The 25,540-nt window shown below is 51.2% G+C and overlaps 1 protein-coding gene across 1 annotated transcript; it reads left to right on the plus strand.

Moving 5' to 3' along the window:
• Positions 1-1,057: 1,057 nt before the first annotated feature.
• DGCR2 (DiGeorge syndrome critical region gene 2) lies at positions 1,058-24,621 on the plus strand. The gene is made up of 7 exons (XM_008591833.1): positions 1,058-1,169; positions 2,932-3,008; positions 5,761-5,937; positions 12,286-12,489; positions 18,662-18,814; positions 19,906-20,142; positions 21,719-24,621. Exons 3-7 carry the CDS (start codon positions 5,808-5,810, stop codon positions 21,973-21,975), a joined length of 981 nt encoding a protein of 326 aa, XP_008590055.1. The 5' UTR covers positions 1,058-1,169; positions 2,932-3,008; positions 5,761-5,807; the 3' UTR covers positions 21,976-24,621.
• The last annotated feature ends 919 nt before the right edge of the window (positions 24,622-25,540 follow it).

Genomic DNA, 25,540 nt, shown 5'->3' on the forward strand with positions numbered 1-25,540 from the left:
AGTGCGCCACCGGGCCGGCCCCAAAATTGCAATTTTTAAAAAATTGGCTTTGCTAAAAATTGTTACTCTTCTTCAGCGTACTAATAGGAGGTACCCCAGCATTTGAAGCTTATAGATTCTATGAAACAGGTCATTAGTGTTACCTAAGGTAAGCCATAAGGTTCCAAGCCTTCTTGTGCCTGAGGGGCAGGTTGACAGGTCCACAAGGTGAAAAGACGCTAGCCAGTTTCAGGGAGACTTGGGCTCTGGCTGGCTCCTGGTCTTTGCCAGCTGCAGCCCTGCCCGAGCCTCCTTTCCTCGTCTGTGGGAGGCAAGGGTTGGTCACAGTCTCACAGCCCTCCCAGTTCTGGTCTACTAGTCTGCTCTTTAGGGGAGCTCTGGCCAGCACCCTACTGAAAATGCCCATGTGAACAGAAAAGGAGGGGTGGGGTGGGGAGAGCCTGGCGTTGGGGAAGTGAGGGCAGGGAGCCTCCTGCTCACTCCCACCAGGGCCTCGCAGTGAGTCTGTACGGGGAGTTGTGCTGTCTTGTTAACCAGACTTAATCAGCAAATGAAATCCACTTTATAGAAATTCCTTATCAAAATTGAAGGAATTACTGAATATACTTGTACCTTAAGTTGAATCTGTGTTTTAGAGAAACTTGAACATTTCTACAAAGTATATGGTCTTAGAAGCAGGAGCTGGTCCTCCTGGGCCTCAGTTTCCTTGCTTCTCTAGGGTGATTGAGGTGTGCCTGTCCTTGATGCAGCACACGATTGTGTTCTTGGAGTAAGGATCCTAATTTTGGGGACAACTCCCCTTGTGTCTTTCATGTTTCCTAGGGAAGTGCCCGACAGGGTGGCACCACTATGAGGGCACGGCCAGCTGCTACAGGGTCTACCTGAGCGGGGAGAACTACTGGGACGCTGCACAGACCTGCCAGCGCGTGAACGGCTCCCTTGCTACCTTCTCCACCGACCAGGAGCTGCGCTTCGTTCTGTCCCAGGAATGGGATCAGCCAGAGCGGAGCTTTGGTTGGAAGGACCAGCGCAAGTAAGTCCTGTGCACAGACCTGCCAGCGCGTGAACGGCTCCCTTGCTACCTTCTCCACCGACCAGGAGCTGCGCTTCGTTCTGGCCCAGGAATGGGATCAGCCAGAGCGGAGCTTTGGTTGGAAGGACCAGCGCAAGTAAGTCCTGGGCTGGGGGCCTGCGGGGACTGCAGGTTGCGTCTGATGACCGCTGAGCACATGGCCTCTGGCTGCCCCATAGCACTCCTCAGGCACAGCCGTCAGCCAGCATTGTGGGGAAGGCCAGCCATGCCCATTGGAAGCAAATGGATCCAGGAATTAGAGTGTGCATCGGGATGGGGTGGGGGGCTAGAGGAGGGTGCAGGGGTGGGCTGGGCTCTGCTGCCACCTGTGGGACTGGGGGCCAGCCCCTTACATTGGCTCGCTCTGTGGTACAGCTGCAGTTGCCGAGTGCAGGCAGCGGGTGCTCGCCTGTGTCAGGAGGGGCTGCTTGCTATGGGGCTGTGTGGGCCTGGCACTAGGGGTGTGCAGGTGGGTGAGGGTCTTCCTGAGAAAGTGAGTCCTGCTGGCTCTGTGCTCAGTGATTTCCATGGGCTGCCCATTCAGGCCCACTCAGAAGCCTTAGGGGATCCAGAGTGGATGTGCATGTGACTGGCCATATGTTTGCCAGGATTCTAGCCAGGCCTGCTGGCCCTAGAGCCTGGCTCTTGACCTCTTGGCTTTGCTGCATCAAGGGGAGAGTGTGGAAAAGGCAGCTGACCACAGCCTCTGCCAGGCCTAGTGTTTTTGTTTAGGGGGCAAGGGTGTCCTGAGGCCTGTGGTGTGCCACCTCTGGAGGTCATGTCATGCTGTCCTATCCACCTATCCACAGGTGGGAGTAGGTAGTGGCAGCCAGCTGTAATCTCCTTTCCCAGAGGTGTGCACAGCCCTGAGGGGGAGTGAGCTGTAGGGGTAAGAGATGGCCAATCTCCCTCACCGGTCGCCTGCTGCCTCCCCACAATGGCACCAGCTGCCACATGCTGTGGGAGCACAATGACCCAAGGCAGGTGGACAGAGGGCCTTTGTTTCCAGACGGGAGCTGGGTTTTGGCTTCACAGTTATGCCCCGTGCGATGCTGGCAAATCATAAGACCGTGCTGTTTCTCCTTCTGCAGCTGCAGAGTGAGACACATAACTTTTAGCTCACAAGTTGTTGTGCCAACCCCACAAGGAAATGCCTGTGAGCCCAGTGGAGAAGTGAGAGGGCATAGCCCCGTGGGTTGGGAAGTCGGTGTCCTGTAGGGCTGAGTGTGTGCACAGTGTAGGGTGAGGGCACAGTGGCACTGCAGCGGGTGCACCTGCCATGGGCAGCTCTAGGCCTGGGGCTGGAGAGCTGTGGCAAAGGCACAGACCCAGCAGGTACTTGTGATGTTGGCTGGGTCTGTGTGCAGGGTCCCCTCTGCACTCAGGAGCACCCTGCAGGCCTGAGGTGGCCACATCTGAGAAGGAAGCCATTGATGTGTTTCTACCAGCATGGCAGTGTGTATTCACAGGGTCTTGTTTCTTTTGGAGGTGTAATTCACATACCATGAAATTCACCCCTTTAGAATGACCATTCTGTGATTTTCGCATATTCAGAGTTGTATTCACAGGGTTTTGTGTTCACCAAGAATAAGGTTGATCTTGCTTTTGATGTGAAAGCTTTTCGGATCAACTAATAAGGGCAGTCTTGGCAAGAGTTACCTGAGAGAAAACTTTTCTGACCCATGGATTTGTTATTTAGAGTTTTAATACATTTTATTAAAATTGTTAAAACTTAAATTACTCTAATGTTTTAGAAGTTGAGTTGTTCTGGAAGTCAGTATAACTAAAACACACACACACACAGTTATTGATGGCTGTTTCCCTGCTGCCACTGAGGTCCCTGTTTCTGTCCCCTACAGGTTGTGGGTTGGCTATCAGTATGTTATCACCGGCCGAAACCGCTCCTTAGAAGGTCGCTGGGAGGTAGCATTCAAAGGTAAGCCTTTCTGGTCTGCTGAAAGTGTTGTTGAGTTTTAAATTGGTGGGAATCATCCTGACTTGGGGATATTGCTGGGGTCTCCCCTCCTCTCTCTACCCTCTCACCTGGGGGGTGCCTGTCCTGCAAGGGTACCTGGTTCAGGGGTCGTGGAGAGGAGTGGCCCCAGATTGTAGGGAAGCCTTTGACAACAGGAGGTACCCTGGGGCCAGTGTGCAGCCTGCTAGTCAGGCCTTGTGTGTGGCTGGGGCCTTCTCTGGAGCCCCCTGTTGCTTCTCACTTTGGCCAGATTTCTAGACATGAAATCCTCCTTTTCAAATTAAGGACTTAGATTGGGACATAAAAATTGACATACAAAGTATGCCACTGACATGGGCCAGAAAAGGAAGAACAAGCCTCCTAGGACAGAGGTCAGAGTTAGTATCCAAAACTTGAAGGAAACTATCAGGTGGATAGAGTTAAAATAGATTGTGGGTGCATGCATGCGTGCGTGCATGCGTGCGTGTGTGTGCGCGTGTGTGTTGTCTCTAAGATATTATTCTGAGTTGCTTGGAAATACCAAGGCAATGTGAAAGAAACATAGTCACTGTGGGCAGCTGAGCTCCTGTCCCTGGTAAGGCCCCAGGCCCGGGCACACCCTGCCTGTACCCTCTCCACTTGCTGCCCAAGCCATGCTCCCCAACAGCGCTCCTCGTCAGGCTTCTCCTGTTGGGCTGCTCTCTGGGCCTCTGGCTCTAGCTTGGGTCTGGTTTCTTCCCCAAACACGCCCCAGTCCTGCCGTGGATGTCTTAAGTGTCTCTGAGGATAGGTGAGGAGGGCGGGCCCTGGGACGGATTGGGAAGGGTCAGTGCCCTCAGCCGGCTTCCTTGGAGAGAGGCAGGGACCACGCCTGGCAGCTGGAACAGGGCAGGGAGGAGAGATGGGGCTGCAGAGAGGGCTGCACCTGCTGGCCCTCGCTCCTGCTTAGGATGTCACTTCATTCTTGTGTCCTCTGATTCCCTTCCTAAAGCACCACCTATATTTGCATTCCCCAACTTTGTAAGTGTCTTGTTTAGATTTCCCACAGCAATGGTGGACAAATAAATGGCTTTTGGGTTACAGGCCCCAAAGTCACAGTGTGACGTGTAGAGGATAATTCTCCTAGCAGTTTTTCGTCTGTGCTAGTCACAAATTTTGGAGGTAAATCTTTGCAACGATGCAGTCCTAGGCCAGGCCTGTCCCCCTCGCCCCAGCAGAGGGTGCTGGCCTTCAGGACAGTGTAGACACTCAGGGACACGGCTTTCTTCTTGACACTGGTAGTTAGAGGAAGACATCGTTCTTCATGGCATAATGGGATGTTCTAAGTTGGGGGATTGGGACCCTTATCCCAGGCATGATAATGGCAAGGACCCTGGGTGGACTCTAATGGCTACGCTTATCTCAGTGGCTCCGTTGGGGCATAAGGAGAGTGAACCTAAAACTTAGAACAAGATTTAGTGTGTATCGACCCTGGCAGCTGTGGCTGATGTAGATTCCCCTGTTGGGGCAGGTCAGTGTGCAAGTGGCCCCCAAGCAAGGGTTGGGTGCCCTGAGCTCCAGCAGCTCTGCACAGGTGGCAGCATGTTGTTGGCTGCTTGTGCCCTATCTAATGGATTTGAGAATTCTGTTATTGGATTTAAGTAGTGATCACAAAATGAATACGTGTCCACATGCCCAAGGAGTGAGACCTGCTTCTGGACTCACCAGCTCTTTTCAAACTCCATGTTTAGTGCTGGGAGTAAACAGAGTTCGAAAAGGTGTGGGTGGGAGTGCCTGGTGTGTTGTTAAAGGGGTAAACATTGCCATCCTAGTAGAATGAGAGCTTAAGGTGTGCGTGCATTCTTCTGCTTGCTGGAAAAGGTTGCTTTTATATTTCCAATGATCTGTGTTGGGTTAGCCTCAAGGAATCTTTTGGTGGCCAAGCCTTATAAGGCTGTGCCAGGTAAAGAACAGGCTCTGGGGGCTGGTTGTGCCTCATCCTGGGGTGTGGCCAGAACCCCCCTTCCTGGGACGTTCAGAAGAGAGACTGGGAGGTTAGCAGCCTCTTCCCCCAAAATGTACCACACCCCTGCCCTCAGCACCAAGGATAATGTGATTTCTAATCGCCTATTCACCAGCTTAGTGGACATGATCTGAGTGGGTGACAGAGTTTCTCTGGTGCTGAGAGAGGGTCCCAGGGAGCCAGTGCTTTCCGGGTATTCACCCTGGCCAGCTTGGGGAACGCCAATGCTTTCGGTGGGTGTTAGAGCCAATAATTCCACCCAAATGGCACATTCCTCACAGGGGCAGTGTGGAGACTTTCTGAGTCCCTAATTTATTACTGGGTATTCTGTCCTAGGGAAGAACCTTCCCTACCCATGTGTTTCCCCTGTCTATCTGTTGGTTTATCATTATGAACTCATGCATTTTAACACTGTGTATCATAATCCATTACTTGATTGTTCGCGTTGGTGCTCTGACTTTGAGTGCTGCCAGCTAATCCAGCCCCTCCTTCTGTTCTGTAGTACTTGCAGCCACCCAGTGTTTGCTTGGCTGGGTGTTTTCCATCTCCATAGGAGGGGCCCTGCCCGGCCCGTGCCTGGAGCTAGAACCACAGTGACAACTAGCACTTTGCAGTCCACAACTCTTTGGTTGATGGTCCTGTTTGACACCGTGGTCCCCTTGAGGACTGTGCATGACTAATCTGCTGACATTATGTTGTCATGTCCCACCCCACTTTGTGTCTCCCCCACAGGCTCCTCGGAGGTTTTCCTGCCCCCAGACCCCATCTTTGCCTCGGCCATGTCTGAGAACGACAATGTGTTCTGTGCCCAGCTCCAGTGCTTCCACTTCCCCACCCTGCGCCACCACGACCTCCACAGCTGGCATGCCGAGAGCTGCTACGAGAAGTCTTCATTTCTGTGTAAAAGAAGTAAGCCCCCCGAGCCTGCTTCTCAGGGAAATGCCTGGGCCCTGGTGTCAGCCTCAAGTGGACTCCAACCTTGCGCTGCTCTGAGGCAGAATGGCTTTGTAGTGTCGCAGCAGATGCCCCTCACCACTCACACCTTGCTCTCGGGTGTGAGCCCTGCTGGCCCATCATAGCTCTGTGGCCTGGGCAGCTGGGAGACATCTCTGAGCCCACAGTTCTCTCCCCTAGGATAGATAGGATAATTCCTGCCCTACCGTATAAGTGTTGTTAGGAGATTAAATGGGAACGGTGACCCAAGGACTTGCCAATCATGTGGCGTCTCTGCAGCATCTGAGCCACTTGGTCACCTCTCTGAGGCTCCTTCTGTGATCCTCTCTGCTTCTGTCTGCCTTGTCTGGACTGCTGCTCCCTCCCCAGTCTACAGTGTTACGGGCCTTTCCCTTCCTCTGCCAGCTCACTCGCCCAAATTCCACATGGAGGTCTCTTTCAGCTTAAGAGGCTCACAGTGTGGTTGTGCCAACTAAGGGCAGGACTCCTCACCTCCATCCAGCCCTCGTCTGTGACGGGGTGGGTGTGAAATTGGCCCTGGCAGCCGCTGATGACCTCAGCCCCAGTCATTTAGACCTTCACTCCCTTCCCTGCTGATATGTCATAGATCAAGGTTTCACATATGGCTGAGTCTGTTTCTGGACTCCATTCTGACCTTTGGCTCTTTGTCAACCCTGTGTCAATACCAGGCTGTTGTCTTTGCAGTGGCTTCGTGATAAATCTTGATAGCTGGTATTGTGACCTCCTCTGCCTTGTTCATGACTATTATGCTGCCTACTCTTGGCCCTTTTCTGTATGAATTTTAAGATGAGTTTTCTGAACTCCCTTATTCTTTTAGTTTGTGGATTCTCCTAGATTTTCTATTCAGACAGTTCTGTTTCTTTCAAATCTTTGACTTTTATTTCTTTACCTTTTTTTCCCTGGTGTTAACTTTGCTCGCTAAGGTCTGCAATGCAGTGTTGATTAGAAGTGGTAGCAGTGAGCATTCATATCTTCTTAACTTGGGAATGCTTTCAGTGAGTCAGCATTAAATATAATGCTTTCTATAGAATTTGAGCACATACCTTTATAAGGCTAAGGAAGTCCCTTCTATTCCTAGTTTTCTGGGAATATTTACATTATAAAAATGTATTGATTTGTATTAAATGCTTTTTCTGCATTTATTGGAGTTATGTGATTTTTCTTCTTTGAATCTGTTTATTATTTTACATTAACAGATTTTCTGGGGCTGGCCTGTTAGCTCAGTTGGTTAAAGTGTAGTGCTGATAACACCAAGGTCCAGAGTTCGATCCCTATACTGGCCAGCAACCAAAAAAAATTAACAGATTTTCTGGGGCTGGCCTGTTAGCTCAGTTGGTTAAACTGTAGTGCTGATAACACCAAGGTCCAGAGTTCGATCCCTATACTGGCCAGCAACCAAAAAAAAAACCAAAACAAAAAACAGATTTTCTGATGTTAAGCCATCCACATGGTTTTTGTGTATATATTATATTGTTGGATTCCATTTGCCGACATTTTATTTACAATTTCTGGAACCCTTTTAAGGAGTGAACTTGGCCTGTTACAGTCCTTTTCTGTACTCTCCTTGACTTTTTTTGTATCACATTTATATTAGTTTTATGAAGTGAGTTGGGAAACACTCCCTTGTGCCATTCTCTAAATCCCTTTGTACAAATTGGGATAATCTTGTCCTTGAGTGTCTGGCAGACCGTACCTATAGGACCATCTGGGCCAGGGAGAGGGAGACCTTTGTGACGTGTTGTTTAGGCACGATTCCACACCCGTATCACATTTATATTAGTTTTATGAAGTGAGTTGGGAAACACTCCCTTGTGCCATTCTCTAAATCCATTTGTACAAATTGGGATAATCTTGTCCTTGAGTGTCTGGCAGACCGTACCTATAAGACCATCTGGGCCAGGGAGAGGGAGACCTTTGTGACGTGTTGTTTAGGCACGATTCCACACCTAGGGAAAAGTTGCGAGAAGAGCACAAGGAATTTGCTCACATCCTCTACACAGACTCACTAGTTCTTTCTCTTTTTTTGGTCTCCTTTTACCTGGGATCACCAGTTATTTCTATTTTGCCACATTTGCTTTATCATCCACTGTCTCTACATATTTTCTTCTGAATCATTTGAGAATAAACTAGAGATGCTGTGAAACTTGAGCCCTAAATACTTCAGTATATATTTCCTAAGAACCAGGACACTGTCCTACATAATCACAGTACACTGATCAAAATCAAGACACTTTTAACATGGGTACAGTGCCATGCAGTAATCCACCGTCCATTGTTCCAGTTTTGTCAGTTGTTCCAGTCATTTCCTTTATAGCGGTTTTATTCCCTGGTCAGGATTTGACCCAGAATTGTGCATTGCATCTAGTTGTCATCTCTTTAGTTTCCTTTTTGTCCTTCAGTTTGAGTAATTTCTATTTATCTAGCTTCAGATTTACTGATTCTTTCCTTGGCTCTGTCAAGTCTGCTTTTGAGCCTACTGAAGATATTCTTCATCTGTTTCATTCATTTTGTCTGTGTTTTTCAATTTCTAGGATTTCTATTTGATTCTTATAGTTTCTCTCTCTGCTGAATTTTCCATCTGATCTTGGATGTTGCTTACCTCTTCCATTAGAACTTTTAACATACTAATGGTAGTTATTTTAGATTGCATGTGGGATAGTTCCTTCATTTGTGTTATATCTGAGTCTGGTTTTGTGGACTGTTTTGTCTCTGGAGCATGGTGCTTTTTTCTGGGCTTTTGGTTTAAAGTCAGACATCTCGTGTAGGATGGTAGAGTCTGAGCTCAGTAGTTCTGGTAGCTTGCACTTGGCTGTGCTTTTCCTTCTGCTAGGACTTTATTGTGGGGAGGTCTTTAGTGTAGTGGGGCGGGGGTTGGGCCAGGCTTGGGGTTTGTTGGCACTGTGGTTACCCTTAGTGCACCCTGGACTTTATATATAGTAGTGATGCCTTGCATTTGGGGTGGGGGCTGGTTTGCCAGAGGGTTTCTCTTAATGTCTGCTTTATCCTCCACTCGAGCTCTTGCTTTGGGCCATGTGTCAGAGAGTGTGTCTTGCAGCTCTACTAGCAGAGTCCACTGGGAATGTCACTCCAAGTTTGGTAAACTTCTGGTGTTGGGGGCTGATGTTTTGGCAGGGCGGTGCTTGGGTCTCCAGGGTGTGGCTTCACAGGTGCTCTGCCCCTCCTCCAGCTGGAGTGGGAGCCAGCACAGGGGCTTTTCTCCAGTGCCCTAGAGGCCCAGGTGTACTCTGATGGGAGGAGGCAACCAGAATCAAGAAAGTTTAGGTGATGGGTTTGGGGAGCACATTTGCTTTCTCTGGCAGGTCCTGGGTTGTAAGTACAGACACGGAACAGGGAAGCTGGTGGTCATTGACCAGATCCTGACTGTTCTGCGCTGGTTACTACAGAGGTGGCGGGTCAGAGTTCTTTGGTCATATGTGGCCTGGCCCTTGTCGAGCATCACATCATGAGGCAGAAATGTTCTGTGAATGGAATATAGTCAGTAATCTTTGGGGGTTGGCTTTTTTCAGGAAAGCCATCAAATAGTTAAATAAATACAGGTTTGTGTTCATTTTGTATCTCAAAACGCTTGGGACCAGAAGTGTTTCAGATTTCAGATTTTTTTAAATTTTGGAATATTTGCAGATACTAAACCCATTGAGCATCCCTAATCCAAAAACCTAACGTGCTCCAATGAATCTTTCCTTTGAGTGTCATGCTGATGCTCAAAAAGTTTTGTATTCTGGAGCATTTTGGGTTAGGGATGCTCAACTGTAGTTTGTTCTTACATTACCGAGTAGCATTTCATGGTTTTGCTCAGTTGTTTAACCATCACCTGTTGAAGGACATCTGAGGTGATTCCAGTTTTTGACTATTACAGTGAAAGCTGCTGTGATCATTTGCATACAGTTTTCTGTGCAAACATAGGTCTCCATTTCTCTGGTATAAATGCCCAGAGTTGCAGTTGCTAGATTGTATGGTAGTTGCGTGTTTGATTTTTTAAGAAACAAGCAAACTGTTCCATAGTGGCTGTACTGTTTTATACTCCCACCAGCAGTGTGTGAGTGATCTGGCTTCTCCACATCCTCACTAGCACTTGTTTTCTTTCCGCTGTGTTTCGTATCAGCCATTCTAATAGGGATACATCACTGTGTCCTTGTGGATTTAATTTGCATTTCCCTGAGGCTAATGATGTTAAATGCCTTTCTGTGTGCTTATTTGCCATCTCTGTATCCTCTTTGGTGAAATGTCCATTCATGTCACTTGTCCATTTCTTATTTGCATTATTTGGACTTTTTATTGTTGAGTTTTGAGAGTTATTTACATATTCTAGATACCAGTCGTTTGTCTGATATGTGGTTTGCAAATATTTCTCCCAGTCTTTAGCTTGTTTTCCTCCTCCTCACATGAGCTTTCAGAGAACAAAAGTTTTTAATTTTGATGAAGTTCAATTTATTAATTTTTCCTTTTATGGACCTTTTTTTTTGGTGTCAAGTCTAAGTACTCTTTACCTAGACTTATGTTCTGAAGAGTTTCTCCTATGTTTTTTTCTAAAAGTTTTATAGTTTTTACATTTTGCGTGTAAGTCTGTGATCCATTTTGAGTTAATTTTTTTTTTTTTAATAAGGCTTAAGATTTCGGTCAAGTTTCTTTAGTCCAATAAAGCTTTGCTCCCACACATTTCCTTTGTGCTATTATATATTGGTAAATGTATTATAGATACATTACATTTCTGTAAGTGCCCCAGCACTACATTATATAGATATTATTTTAAATCATTTAAGAGAATAAAGGAGAAAATATGCCTTTATACTGTAATTTTTAATTACATAAGTACCTTTATTCGTGCTCTTTGTTTTTTCATGTGGATTTGAAAAGCTGCCTGGGGTTCACTTGCGTTTAGCCTGAAGAATTTCCCTTGGTATTTCTTGTAAAGTGGGTCTGCAGGCAACAAGCTCTGTCAGTTTTAGTCTGTCAGGAAAGTATTTTTGCCTTCCTTTTTTGGAAGGTAGCCTTTGTTGGATATGGATTCTTGGTTGACAGTTTTTTCTTTGAGCACTTTGAATGTGTTATCCCACTGCTTCTGGCCTCCATGTTTCTGCTGAGAAGTCAGTTGTTGATCTTACTGCAGTTCCTTTATAAGTAACAAATCGTTTTCCATTTGATGCTTTTAACATTTTCTTTCTTGTCTTTGACTTTTAGCATTTTTACTGCACTGTCAGCTTCTGGATCTTTTGCATTTATCCTGCTTGGAGTTTGTTGAGCTTCCTGGATGTGTAGGGTTTTTTTACCTCCCGCTAATGAATTTGTGTATTTTTCAGCTGTTATTTCTTTGACTATTTTTTGTGCTCTTTTTCCTCTCTCCTCTTACTTTGATACTCCCATTTCACATATATTGGTGCACTTAATGGTGTCCTGCATTTCTCTAAGGACACTTTGTTTTTCTTCATTCTTTTTTCTTTGTTTTAGCAGGGAATAATTTTAGGTGAGTTTCTTGCCCTGGGATTCTTGACCAGGTGGGTGACTACATTTGACCCCATTCTTAGGTGAAGCACAGACCCATGGTTGTTAAATTTCTCAGGAGTCTTTTTACAGACATCCCCACCCCATTTGGAGAGGAAATGGCTTCCTTCTCATGTCCCTTTGTCTTTCACTGAGCATCTGTCCCTTTGCAGGCCCTCCTCATTCCTCATCCCCTGCCCCAGGCATCTATCATGTCTGCCAACAGCTTACGGCTCCAGGTTTTTAGATTCCTGTCTCTGGACATGGCCATTCCTTCCTCTTACTCTAGTCCCAGGTCAGTTCTGCACAGAGTTTACCCCATGTGTCTCCAGTCCAGTGAACCATCTTCCCAAGCAGAATTAGCAGCTTCTTTGGAGATTCATTTGAGATACATTCTGATTTTTAAATGGTTAATATCTTCAGCAGCTGCATCTTAGAATTGAAGAAATCTTGTACATAAGCTATTTAGGCAACTTAAAAGCGAACACTTCTGCAAGGGACCTTCACCCTAGAATCTGGCATTCTCTGCCCTGGCTCTCTGGGCCCCATGGGCTATGTTTGCCCCAGCCACATGTGCTTTGTTGTAACAGTGTGTTGAGGTGGCCACTCTTGGACAATCATTCCCTGCATTGTGGGGCAGATCCACAGCATTCCAGGGAGGACTCTCACACACAATCTGGTCAACTCCTCAGTTACTTGGTTTGCCCCCCAGGCTCAGGTAGGAAAGGTCAGGGCTCTCTTTGCTCATAACCATACGTCTGTGCATGTGCGTGCCTGTTGCAGGTCAAACATGCGTCGACATCAAGGACAACGTGGTGGATGAAGGGTTCTACTTCACTCCCAAGGGAGACGACCCATGCCTGAGCTGCACCTGCCATGGAGGGGAGCCCGAGATGTGTGTGGCTGCCCTCTGTGAGCGGCCCCAGGGTTGCCAGCAGTACCGCAAGGACCCCAAAGAGTGCTGCAAGTTCATGTGTCTGGACCCAGGTGAGACTCTTGATGGTGGGTCACAAGTCAGTCTCCCTGCTCAGGTCTGGAGGCTGGATGTCCTTTGCTTCCTCAGTGGTGGAGGCTCCTGAGAGCTCATGGCACATGGCGCAGCAGTGATGGCAGAGTTTGCTAACAGAGGTGTCTTGGAGGCTTTGACGGCTGGCTACTCTAGTAGGCGTACATGTCTCATACAAGCCACCTCCTTAACTGTCACCCCTGAAGTTGCTTTGTTCCCATTCTCCAGTAACAGGTAGCATTCACAAATGAACTTGAGTGTGGCTGCATTTTCACAAATCAGCTGGAACTTAATGGCTTCAAACCTGTTCTTTTTTTAAAAAAAGACTCAGAGGGCCGGCCCGGTGGCGCACTGCTACAGTGCGCCGCTTGGGAGTGCAGCGGTGCTCCCGCCGAGGGTTCGGATCCCACATACAGACCCCACATACAGACCAGCGGCTCACTGGCTGAGCAAGGTACGGGCGCAACACCGAGGGTTGCGATCCCGTTGCCGGTCCCGGTCCGGTATGGGCGCGACACTGAGGGTTGCGATCCGTTGCCGGTCACGAAAAAAGACAAAAAGGAAAAAAAAAAAGACTCAGAGCCTGACTTCTAATTTATGTCCACATTTGAGCTCTTCCAGTTTTCTAGCATGGTGATGTGGAGGGTAGTGACAATTGTCATTACTTATAGTCATCAGTGTTTACTGTCAGAATCTTCAAGAAAAAGATGAAATATTATCCTCAATTTCAAGGTAAAATTGCTCACCACTAGGTGGTCCTTTAAGGTGGACACTATTTGGGAATCTGGTCTTAGGACAAGCCTCTTCCTTCCACTTGCAAAACAGAGCAGCTGATGGGCTCCTGCTCTCCAGGCCCATTAGCACCAGTCGAACTCTGTATGACGTGCTTGTTATTCTGCACACTGTGCAGCTGGCCACTCTGTGAATTCAGAGCTCCAGAGAAATGTAAATCAGAAGCATGAATTTGTTTCCTTTTTGGGTGCCACAGTGTAAGAGCAACATGGCAGGGACTTGTGGAAGCTGCTGGGCCATGGACCCTGCAGAATGGCAGCTTGGGTAGGCATGGTGGCTGTTTTCATCTCCAGGGGCCCCCATGGAGAAGAGCCTGGAGACTGGGTGAAAGGATGACAATGATGAGAACTGTCCTCGAGTGGAGTGTTGTCAGAGTCAGTCCCTCATGCCAGGATGGCTGCTGGGTGGGAGGACAGAGCCATCATCCAGAGGCCATGTCTGAGGCTGGGTGGAAGTGGGGGCTCTGGCACACGTACCACCAGACATGTGCAGTTGACTGCAGAGAGCACAGAGGCCATATTTGCAGTTGAGCCCGCGAGGGCACACGGAGCCAGAGATGAATAAGGCAGGGCTTGGGTCTCCCCATCCTATAGGGTAGACAGTTTTCTGCTTGTATAGGGTACAGCCCCATGGGGTCATGAGAAGCATTCATTGGGTGCTTACCAAGTTTCCTATGCCCCCAGCCACATCACTCCAAACCTCCACCCCAGTTACCTTCTACTGGAGTCAGACTGTGTCTTTTACAAGCCATATCACTTGGATTCCTGGTTCCATTGCTCAGGAATCTACCAGTACTGCCTTGCCACTCTGTCCAGCCTATGTAAGAATGCCCAGAAATATACAAGGATGACCCATCTCTGGGCATATGTGGACAGTGGAGCCTGCCCAGTCCTGAGAACTTCTTAGCAGAGCAGAACCCACAGTGTGTCTGGACAGGCCTAGAGCTGCTGCAGACCACTCTTTCACAACCAGGCAGCTTGCCAAACCCCACTCTGCCTGCACTGTGGCCATGCTTCCACAGGCTCCAGACTCGCTCCCAGGGGCCTTCTCCTGGGAAGTGCCCTTATTGCACCAAAGAACGAGTTGCTGCCACCGAAACTGGAGACACTGAAATAGGATTTCAGGAGTTAGTCTTCAGAGTGATCCTTTCAACAAGGCAAGAAAGGGACACTGTCTGTTTTTGCTACCTGTTCAGCATTGTACTCGAGGTTAAAGCCAGTGCCAGAAGGCAAGAAGAAATAAAAAGGCATCCAGGCCAGAGAAGGAGAAATGAAATCATCTCTCTGCAGATGACATGACTGCATAGAAAATCCCGGAGAATACCAGAAAAGTTACTAGAACTAATAAATATGATTAGCAAGGTCTCCAGATATAAGGTCACCACACAAAAAAACATTGCATTTATATATACTACCTGTAACAGCTGGAAATCGAAAATTTTTAAGAAAAGTACCATTTATAATAGCACCAAAACACATGAAATACTTAGTTATAAATCTTAAAAAATATGTGTACATTCTATATGCTGCAAACTAGAAAATGCTGATGAAAGAAATCAAAGGCTTAAATAAAAGGAAAGGTATATACCATGTTTATGGATCAGAAGGCTCAATATCATTAGGAGGTTAACTCACCCCGAGTCATCTATAAATTCAATGCAGTCCCAACCAAAATTCCAGTAGACTTTTGTAGACATTGACAAGCACATTCTAAAATTTATGTGGAAATGCAAAGGAATTAGAATAGCAGGAAAAGTTTTTACACAGAACAAAGTTGGAAGATTCATGCTGCCTGATTCACAACTTATCTTCTACAGCCATAGTAATCAAAACAGTGGGGTATTGATGGGAAAATAGACACAGATTGGTGGAACAGAATAGTCAAGAAATAATCCCACTCAATCATATGAAAAATAATATGGTCAAATGATACTTGAGAAAGGTGCAGAGGCAGTTCACAGTGAGAAAGGATGGTCTTCCACCGAATGGTGCTAGAGCGGTTGGATATCCATATGTAAAAAAATAAAATGAGAAGCTTACACTGTATCTCCTACTGTCTGTAAAATTAACTCAAAATGGTCATAGACCTAACTGTAAAACCTTAAACTATAAACTTCTAGAAGAAAACATAAGAGAAAAATCTTTGTGACCATAGAAAAGGCAACAATTTTAGCATAATTCTTAAGAGAAAGATTTACAAATTAGATTTCATCAAAATGGAAAACTTCTGTTCTTTGAAAGACACTATAAAGGTAATGAAAAAATGTCACTGACTGAAAAAAAAAATTTGCAAAAAGCAAATTGGACAAAGGTCTTGTATTCAGAAAATATAAAGAACTCTAAAAACTCAGTAAGAAAACAACCCTATGAAAAAAAAGATTCAAATTACACTTCACTGAAGAAAAGATGTATGATGGAGTCAAGAACCTGAAACGACGCTCAGTACTGGTCATGAGGGAAACAAATTAAATCCGCACAGGGTACGACGCCTAGCAAAGGCTGACATAATGAAAGTTACAGCCACGTCAGTTTTACTGAACTCTCACACTGCTCTCTGCCCCCTCCTGCACGGGTGCTTTGGGGCAGCCCTGATATCTCAAGGCTCCTAGAGGTGAGGTGAGGTGAGGTGTCCACATCGGGGTCCAGGGCCTTGGCCTCTGATCCCTGCTGACCTTCTGCTCCACCTGAGATTTGAAGCTGTTACCGCAGAACCAAGCTCAATGAAGGGGTGAGCTCCTTGTCACTGGAGATCTCCATGCACAGGCTGGGTGGCCACCGGGAGACCTGGACTGGTTCAGTCTTCAGATCGAGGGTCAGGCTGGGTGGACTCCAGGGCAGGATCTACCCCAGTAGAACATGTCTTCTGTCTGGGGGGCCCCGGGTCAGCTGGGAGGCAGAAGACAGTCCTGTCTGCACTGTCTAGAACACCATGGAGGGACCAACCATTCATAGATCCCCCAAGATCCCTGGGCTGGCCTCTGTCTCCTGGGACAGACTCTCTTCTTTATGCCTGACTGCAGGTGGCTTGATTCTAGGAGGTGCTTCTTCCTGGTCCCCATCATGGAAGGATAGTGAGGGACCTGGACCATGGCCTTGGGTTTGTTTTAGGACTGATTAAGAGTTAGTCATGGCAAAGGTGCTGCTTTCTGAGCAGCTCCCTGGGATCTCTGAACTGGCCGTGAATTAACAGACACATACTGATGGACTTGGGCCCACAGATAGGGACAGAATGTTCTCTTGAGACAGGAGCAGGTCAGAGGCACCAGGAAAAGCAGCTAATTGGGGAGAGGATGTATCCTTTCCACATGTTCACTTCACAGGTGCTGTCAGAAACAAACACAGATTTTGGAGATGCTTTCTGGCCCCGTGGGAGGAGAGCAAAAGAGAGCTCTGGTCATCTGTGTGGATTTGGAGCAGGCTCTGAGAGCCCAGCCACTCACACGTGGGTCATGAAGTGTCTCCTCGGGGCTGGTGGCTGGGGACCTGACCTGCCTGTTGGAGAGGGGAGTGGCCAGTCCTAGCTCTTCCCAAAGCTTGGCGAGGTCCCTACCCTCGCAGGGTTCTCTTCCAGGAGCTGACAGGCCACTCCTCTCCCTAACCTCCACCCTCAGTCTGTGGAGGCAGGTACGCCCGGGACCACTTCCTGGTTCTATCATTCTGTGACTTCGTGCCAGTCGCTAGTCTCCCCTAGGTTGAGAGCCTGTGAAAATGCCAGTGGCATTGTCAGTGCTCTTCCTTCACACCCGGTAGCACGTGCATCACCCTGTCCCACCATCAGCGGCTCCCCACAAGCACCTCACAGTCCCGTGTGCACCAGGGCGGGGCATCCTCACCAGGGAACTGTTGGGCGTGTGGCTGTTGTGTGTGGCGCTGTCCTGTGCACAGCAAAATGTTGAGCAGCACCCTGGCCTCCACCCAGGAAATGCCATGAGCACTTCCTCCAAGTGGTGACCACCAACAGGGTGGAAGGACGCAGGGTCGGGACAGCTAAGGAAGGCCCTGCGGCTGGAACTGATTGCCTCTTGGCCCCAGCTCTGCTGGAGGTCAGCTGCATGACCCCTTCCCCATGCCCGCCCCACCTGTGTGCTGTGCCCATGTATCCCCAGCGTGCCTGTGGGTCTGCACAGGTGTGCCCGGGGCTGGCATGGAACAGGGGGGTGGGGGTCCTCTGTGTGGCTTGTTAAGGACTGAGGGTATTTGACTCACAGCTACAGTAGGGGCACATTTGTGAAATGACACCTGAGTGGACTGTTCTTTGTGAGACGTGTCTGCAGCAGTTGTTGCAGACTGCAGCTGCTCCTGGCCCTTGAGTGGCAGTCCAGTAGGTGCTCACTGTCCCTTGCTCAGTCCATCAGTAAATAATGGTAAAAATTCGAGTGAGATGTATGCCATGCTGTCACTTCTCCCTGTCTGTCAGTACCCCCTGCATGGGCCTCTGTCATTTCCTCCTCTGGACACCATAGACGTTTCCTCACTGGCTTCCCAACACCCCACACTCCTTCCCTGCAGCCTGTGCTCCCTGCAGCAGCTGCCCTGAATTGAGCTCCACAGGGACATTGCTCCTACTACAAACCTTCCAGCAGCTCCCTTCACCTGAGACCCCTGCCCACCTGGGTGACCACAGGCCCCTCTGGGAAGGGTCAGCTACCTTGCCCCACCCTGGCTCATTCTGGGTAGGAAACTGAGCGTTTTCAGAGAGCTCCAGGCCTCAGAAGGGAGGAAGGTCTTCTCTGACCCCACATCTGACGGGATACATGCTGCCCTTTGCCTTTATGTCCTGAGCCCACCCCGTTATTTTCGGGGCTCTGGGCACTATTGAAAACGATGCTCTGTGTTGTCGTCTTGTGTCATACCTGTGTATACTCAGTGAGGTAGGGGTGGTGATGCCGTGTCCTGATTAGCAAGGAGAGTGCGGGCAGTAGCCTTGTGTGCCTCGGTGCTGTTAAGGGCATGGCCTTAAGAGCTCTGTCTCAGGAAGTGCGGCCTCCTTGCTTAAGTGACGGGCAGGCAGGTGTTTGCACACAGCAGTCATCAGGCCTGGTGCTCGTGGAAGGAAGGTGCTCAGTTACCAGTGAGAAGGAGCTGGGGTGAGCTGAGACAGCCTCCCTGTGCCAGAGCAGGGCATAGGGCACCCATGAGGGGCTGTCCTGTGGAAATGTTCCTCTGCTTTTGGTGGTATCACGGTGTTCTTGATTTTGAGTAGTTTTATTTCACCATCTGTCCTAAGAGGTCAAGTGCAGAGAGTCAAGACATGAATGCTCCTTGTCCACGTGTTCAGCCTAGGAGAGGAGGGCTATGGCAAGCACGTGGGGTGGGACCTCCTTTACTCAGAGTGAGGGTATTTTTCTTCCCCACGTGACAGATGGCAATAGCCTGTTTGACTCCATGGCCAGTGGGATGCGTCTGGTCGTCAGCTGCATTTCCTCCTTTCTCATCCTGTCGCTGCTGCTCTTCATGGTCCACCGGCTGCGCCAGAGACGCCGGGAGCGCATCGAGTCCCTGATTGGAGCAAACCGTGAGTGCCCTCCAAGGGCCACAGTCCTAACCCAGGTCTCCCTGTCCTAGGTCGTGTCCCCTCCAAGGCAGAGTCTGAGGTAAAGTATGGATGCAGGCAGTTTCCTTGGGGGCCAGTTAGGGAGGAAGGAGGGGTTGGGCTCTCTCCCCATAGATGGAAGGTGCTGGGGGGCATTTCTCTCTCACTCATGCACCTACTCCTGGGTTGTGCACATTCCTGGAGAGGCAGAGAAACAGATGGGCACTTGAGGAACTGTCATGGAGCTGAAATCAGAGGTGGGCTTTCCAACCTCTGAGCCTCGCAGCAAGGAAGGGCAACACCATGCATCCAGATGGTGATGTCCCCTCCTCCAGTGGCCTGAGCCATGAGTGTGGGCCACATGTCAAAGGTGACCTGCCAGAGGAGCTGCAGCAGACACTGGGGGCCATTAGGCAGCTCAGAGAGTGTGGCTCATCCCCCTTAGCCTGAGTTCTTCAGTGTGCCAGGCCCAGCCCAAAGGCTCCTCCACAGCAGCCCACACCCCCAATAGAGCTTCCGAAATCAACGCTTGTCTCCAGGAACTCAGGTCCTCATGGGGACGGGCAGGGGCAGGTGGAGAGAGGTGGTGGGGGGGGTACCACCTCTGGTGCCTTCCTGGACACCCAGGTCAGGTTTGAAGGCCCCATGTCACTGTGGTTCTGTACCCTTGTCTGCTGGCCAGGAATGTTCTTCTCAAGATTCTCCTTAATTCTCACCGAGCTGCAAGGTCGGCAGAACTTAGAGGCTGTCGTATGTTAGACACCCAGACACAAGTTAGAGCTGAAGGCCAGTGTGCAGTCCTGAGACTGGGTCCGACAGTAGCAATGGCAGAATCAAGTGACAGATTGTGTGTGGGTGAGGGGTAGGGCCGAGGCTCTGGAGAAGGAAGGCTGAGGTGGGAGATTCAGGCCAAGTCAGAGTTCTCATGTAAGCATGCTGAATGTGGCCCAACAGGGCAGCTGGGCACAGGAGTGTGACACTCGGGGACAGCAGGGGACGGGTGGCTGAGGAGCCAGGCAGCCTGCCTCTGAGTGACACAGCTTTGTTCCTGTGTCTCCCTTCTGATGACCCAGTGCACCACTTCAACCTCGGCCGGAGGATCCCCGGCTTTGATTACGGCCCAGATGGGTTCGGCACGGGCCTCACACCGCTGCATCTTTCTGACGACGGGGAAGGCGGGACTTTCCACTTCCACGACCCTCCACCTCCCTACACGGCTTACAAGTATCCAGACATTGACCAGCCCGATGACCCGCCACCACCCTACGAGGCCTCCATCAACCCGGACAGTGTATTCTATGACCCTGCAGGTGTCTGCCCACCCCCAGGGAGAGGGAGCCAGGCCCAGCAGTCCTCCCCAGCCCCACAAGGCTGTGGACCCCCACTTCCTCCTGCCCTTCTCTTTAATTTTGTCTTAAGCTCTTCCCAGAGTGGCCTGTGCAAAAAAGGCCCTGGTCACCCTGTTCTGGCTTGCAGCGTGTCTGTGCAGAAGGCTCTGGGGAGGCCTGGGACCCCTTCCCACATGAGCACCTTTAGCTGAGCAGCCCCCCAGCCCGGCTCTGTGGAGAGCTGGGGAGCTGGGCAGTGGTGGTTGTGGGGACGGGGCTGGCCCAGGCTCAGGAGCCAGTCACTTGGCTGTAAAGACACACCTGCACATGTGGTGAGCCGACACACCATCATGACAGTCCCTTGTGTCACGTCAGGAGGTGCCCCTGTGAGGTGGGAAGAAAGCTGGTTCTGTGACACTGGACAATTGCTGAGTCTGTTACCCCTCTGATGCTGAGACTTGTTTCTCACAGGGCTGTGTGCCTAAGAGGAAATGTCATGTCTCCCCCCTCCTCCAACCCCCATTTCCCTGTCCCCAGTGAGCAGTGCCGATGTCCCATTCATTTCCCTGCATGTTACGCCTCTGACATGCCTACAGTCACTTGTAGGCAGCGCCCCACCCCAGGGCAACCGGCTTCTTGCAGGTGTCCACCACAGCAGAATGGGCACCACACGGCTGGCACTACTGTGCTGAAAGGGCTCAGTCGTGTTTGCTCATTTGGGCAGCCAGCACAGAGCCCATGTAGTCTGGGGGTGCAGGAAGGGCTTGGATTTGACCCTTGCCCTCGGGCCACAGATTGTTGCAGTCAGCTGTCACATGGGCCATGGTAGACTAGGAGCATCCTGCAAGGGATGCTGCTGGGCAGCAGTAGGTCCCAGATGCCTCCATGAGCTGGGTGGCAGGGCCATGGGGAGTGGCCAGGAGAGAGACACATCCTGGACCTTGTGCCACTGGCTTCCAAAAATAGCCTAGGGTGATAAGGGGCAGGCAGCAAAGCAAGTGGGCCACCCACCATAAAGCTTTCTTGTACCAGAGCTGCTGAAGACACCACATGGTTTGCGGGTCTGCCTTCTCTCACCCTGTCACCTGCGCTCTGATTTCCCTATTCTGGCTGCAGCCCTGAGTGGTCTTCCACAGCTGGGCCCAGTGACTCCCTGACATCAAATGCTGCTCCCTTCCAGCTGGGCCTGGTTTCCACTCCCAATGAGTCTGAGATGGTTTTCCCCCTGGCCTCCGTCTGTTCTGGCCAGCTCTTGTCCATGCATCTCCCCCACTGCACGCCGTGATGGCAGGGTGCGCCCCAGCCTGCTTTGCTCGGACTGTGCCCTGCACCCTACCCGTACTGGCTGCCCAGCTGCAGGCATTGTGTGCACGACAGCGCCCACATAGGGTGGGCTCCCTCCTCAGCATCCAAGGTCCAGGAGGGTGGCCAGGGCCCACTCACCACCCAGCAGTGGTGGCAGTGTTCAGGCAGGAGGAGTGTCCCCAGTCTGCCCAGCCCCCATGTCTCCAGCATCAGGCCCACACCTACCTCTGACACCCTCTGTCTCCTCCTGCAGATGACGATGCCTTTGAGCCTGTGGAGGTTGGGCCACTGACCCCAGGGGATGGTGGCAGTGAAAGCATGTTGCCCCGACACCTGGAGCAGCCTCTTCCCACTGCAGGGGCCTCTCTGGCAGACCTGGAAGACTCCGCCGACAGTAGCAGCGCCCTGCTCGTGCCCCCTGACTCTGCCCAGAGTGGCAGTGCCACAGCTGCAGAGGCACTGCCCGGGGGTGGCCGCCACAGCCGCAGCTCCCTTAACACCATGGTATAGGTAGCCCGGCCCATGGCCCAGATGGGCTAGGAGCACCCGTTTGCTGTCGAGAAAACACCGGTCCCTGCGGGAGACTTGAAGGGCTTGCCTCAGCCTGGACCCCAGTCCACTGCCGCACACCCCCGGTGGGCGGGCATGTGTACATAGAGACTGCGGCCAGCCCCCCTCCAAGAGGAGGGGGCACCTGCACCAAGATTCCTGAGGACTTCGAAAACACGCATAGCTTTGGGTCACTGTCTCTTTCTTTTTAAATGGCAGAAGAATGAAAAGTTTATTCAAACCACACGTTTTAGAGGTAGAAAACAAGGCGCCATGGGCCGTGGCCAAAACAAACACGCCTTTGGTGGGCCTGCTCACTGCAGTTTGCTGTCCAGAGAAGTCTGCCCACCGGTCACTGAGCCCCGGGGGCAGCCGAGTGTGGGACCAGCACAGAGCGCACCTCTGGCTGCCACTCGGAAGGGTGCCTCAGGGCACCAGGCTGTTTGTGGACTGTCAGTATTGCTTAGGCAGGGAGGCAGCCTTTGAGGTTGCTGCGATGGCTGCTGAGGAGCTGGCCTCCACAGGTCCAGCTAGAAACGTGGAGATGACCTCAGCCTGGACTGGGGGCTGGCCTGGGACTCTGGGACCTGAGGCCCTGAGAAGGGGAGCATGGAAGGAGGTTGAACTCTCCACTGTCTTTGCAGCTGGGCTCTGTGAAGCGCAGCTCTGTGGCAGGAGGCCCACCCCACCGCCTCCAACTCTCCCAGCATCGCTGTGCATGGCTTCCCCAGGAGACGGCTCTGGAGTTGGGGATCAGCGACGGAGTGGGCTCCTGTCTGCTACACTCTGGAGCCTTGGCCCCACCTCCTGTTGAATCACCTCTGGGCCAGGCCTGCCCCCACCCTACCTTGTTTGTGCCATAAAGGATGGTTTCTTTGGGGGGAGGGGTGGCCGAAACCAACATCCTGGGCTGTGTCCATCTCCTGAAAATCCACTCCCTGTCCACCACTGCTGAAGCCCAGTGGCCGCATGCACACCCCCATCCCTCCTCAGCAGTGCTGGGTGCTGCATGCCCTGCCTGGGGGCCTTTTGGCTGAGGGACCCTGTTGTCCGCTCCTGGGCAGTGGTCTTGTCTCCTGACATGGGGCCTTTAGCATTTCTGAGGTTTGGAGATTAAGCGGGTTCTGTGCGATTTTTAGCACATCCATATCTTTTCTATGTTGAATGTCTGGATCTTTTCTTTTGTGTGTTTGTGTGTCTGTGTGTACATATGTGGCCAAGTGTTTGCAAGTGGTGGTGGTACACGGGAACTTGGTGAGACCCCACTTTCCCGGCTTGGCCATTGAGTCTTGGGCTGCTCTGAGACAGGACTGTGTCTGGGCCTCTGCTCTCTCGGCCGAGGGTCCATGGAGCCCTCCGTCTTCTCTCGCAGTCTTTCCAGACCAGCATGAGTGGCTCTGGAAGGACCGACTGAAGCGCAGGTTTCTTTGGGGACAGACTACATGCACAGTCCACCTCTAGGCACATTCTCACACCGGTTGGAAACCCATTTTCTTCCCAAGTGGAATGAGAATCTTGAGTTGCCCCACAGACCTGACCTTAGTCCCAGAGCTGGCCAGAGCTGTGAGTTTTGTCAGTGAACTGCTGTCCCTGGGCTCAGTGCACAGTAGCCAGTTGCTGGAGGCTGCATACCGGACAGACCTGCTGTCCCCTCCCTGAAGGGCTGCTACTTCCTGGAGAATCATGTATGGGCTACAAGGGCCCCACACGGTGGCTGAGGACAAAGCAAGAAGCTTGTGCCTCCAGCATTGCTGGATGCAGGGCAGCCAGGTTCCAGAGCAGCAGTCGTCTTGGTTCTGGCTGACCAGCAAGGGTCCTGAGGACCACCACAGCCAAGTCCCTCAGGGGTCCCAACAGCTCAGAGGGTCCCTCCCAGGCCTCAGAACCAAGTATACATGGCAGGGTGGCTGGCACAAGGTGTGTGGGACTGGGAAGCTTCCTTTGGGGACTGTTGGTGCCAGTCTGGCATGTAGGAGGCAGTGAGGAAGGAGGTGGGCCGAATTGGACCTCAGGGGCTGCAGAGGGTGGGCTTGCTTCTGGATTGGACAGAATTCTGTCCAAGAATGCTCTTTCGGGGTTGCCCAGTGGCCCCCTTCCCTTCATTAGGTCTCCTGGGGTGCTCAGCCCACTGGCACTTGGGCTGGGTAGAAAGCCTGCATTCAGGGCTTCCTGGCCCGCTGCAGCTCCAGGATACGACACTCCAGGAGCTGAGCTCTGCTGGGGTTTACCTGTCTGTCCTCACCCTACCGTCCAGTCTGCCGCCCTTTGCAGGATCTGATTGTACTCCATGGTCTGAGTGATGAAGAATTCCAAGGCCAGCCTTTGCTGAGACTTGTGTTCCTGGGCCCCAGAGGGACAGGCCAAGCCCCTGGGAGGGGCCTCCACCCCAGGACCCTGGCCACTGTTCCTGAGAGCCCAGCTGCCCTCTGACCTGCCTTGTGGAGGTGGAATTTGATACTGTAAATTGTCTCGATGCCTGTTTTTATGTTTTCCTTTCACTAAGGGTTTTTAGTTTGGGTTTATTTTTGGTTGGGTTGGCACTAATCCTTAAGATGCTGTGAGGACCGTTTCATCCAAATGCCAAATAAACTTGTGTTCTGGAAAAGATGTAGTCAGACCTTGGTGTGACCCAGCCCCCATAGCTGCCTCAAACTAGATGGGAGTGTCTGGGGCACCCACCTTTCAGCAGGATTCTCCTAGGGCTTGCAGCCCTTGCAGATGTCCAGCAGAACCCCTGAGGCCCCTTGGCCTGAGGTCCCTTGGAGCTGAGCTTGAGCCTCCAGACTGTGCAGTGTGAGTGGCTGGCCCTGCAACTGAGGCTGTGTCACTCTGGTACCCAAGCCCATTTCAGGGCATTGGCTGCTGCCTTGGCCAGTGTTGCTGACATGCATGGGATCTGTGTGGACAGCAGGGCTGCCTCTGATCAGGCTGGCCGCCCTGACTCTGTGGCAGCCAATGTGCAATGAGGCAGGCAGAAAGTGCTTGGAACTTGGCCCCCCACCCATCTCCCTCTCTAGGCACCCTTTATTACCATGTGGCTGTAAGGAGCCCCTCCATGCAGTCCAAGCACCTGGTTTTCCAAAGCAGCTGTGGCCCCTTGGGGGCATCTTCAGACCCGTCTTGAAGACCAGTGGGAACATCTGTAACTCCCAGAGGGTAGGGAGCTGGCTGCCCAGCACTCCCAGAGAGGGTGGGACTGAGGTTTGCCCCCCCCTTCCTGAGTGTGTGTGCGGGTGGGGACAGGACTCGAGCCCTCTCTGGGGGCCTTGGAAGTCCCATGTTCTCATCTATAAAATGGGCCTTCAGTGTGACCTGAGGAACCCTTTAAGAACCGGGGCAGTGCCCGATGAGGCTTGCTTGGGCGCTCAGCTGGACCTGGTCTGGCCAGAAGGTGTCTCTCAGAGTGGGGCAGCGGGACCCCGCAGCACGCTCATTCCTGCACAAGCGAGGAGCTGGGGTGGGAGGCTCGGTCCGAGTTGACGTCGTGCTGTGACCCCAGAGGCGGGTGGTTGGAGGAGTTGGACCA

Source organism: Galeopterus variegatus, unplaced genomic scaffold, assembly GCF_000696425.1.
Source record: "Galeopterus variegatus unplaced genomic scaffold, G_variegatus-3.0.2 Scaffold7334, whole genome shotgun sequence".
Lineage (NCBI taxonomy): Eukaryota > Metazoa > Chordata > Mammalia > Dermoptera > Cynocephalidae > Galeopterus > Galeopterus variegatus.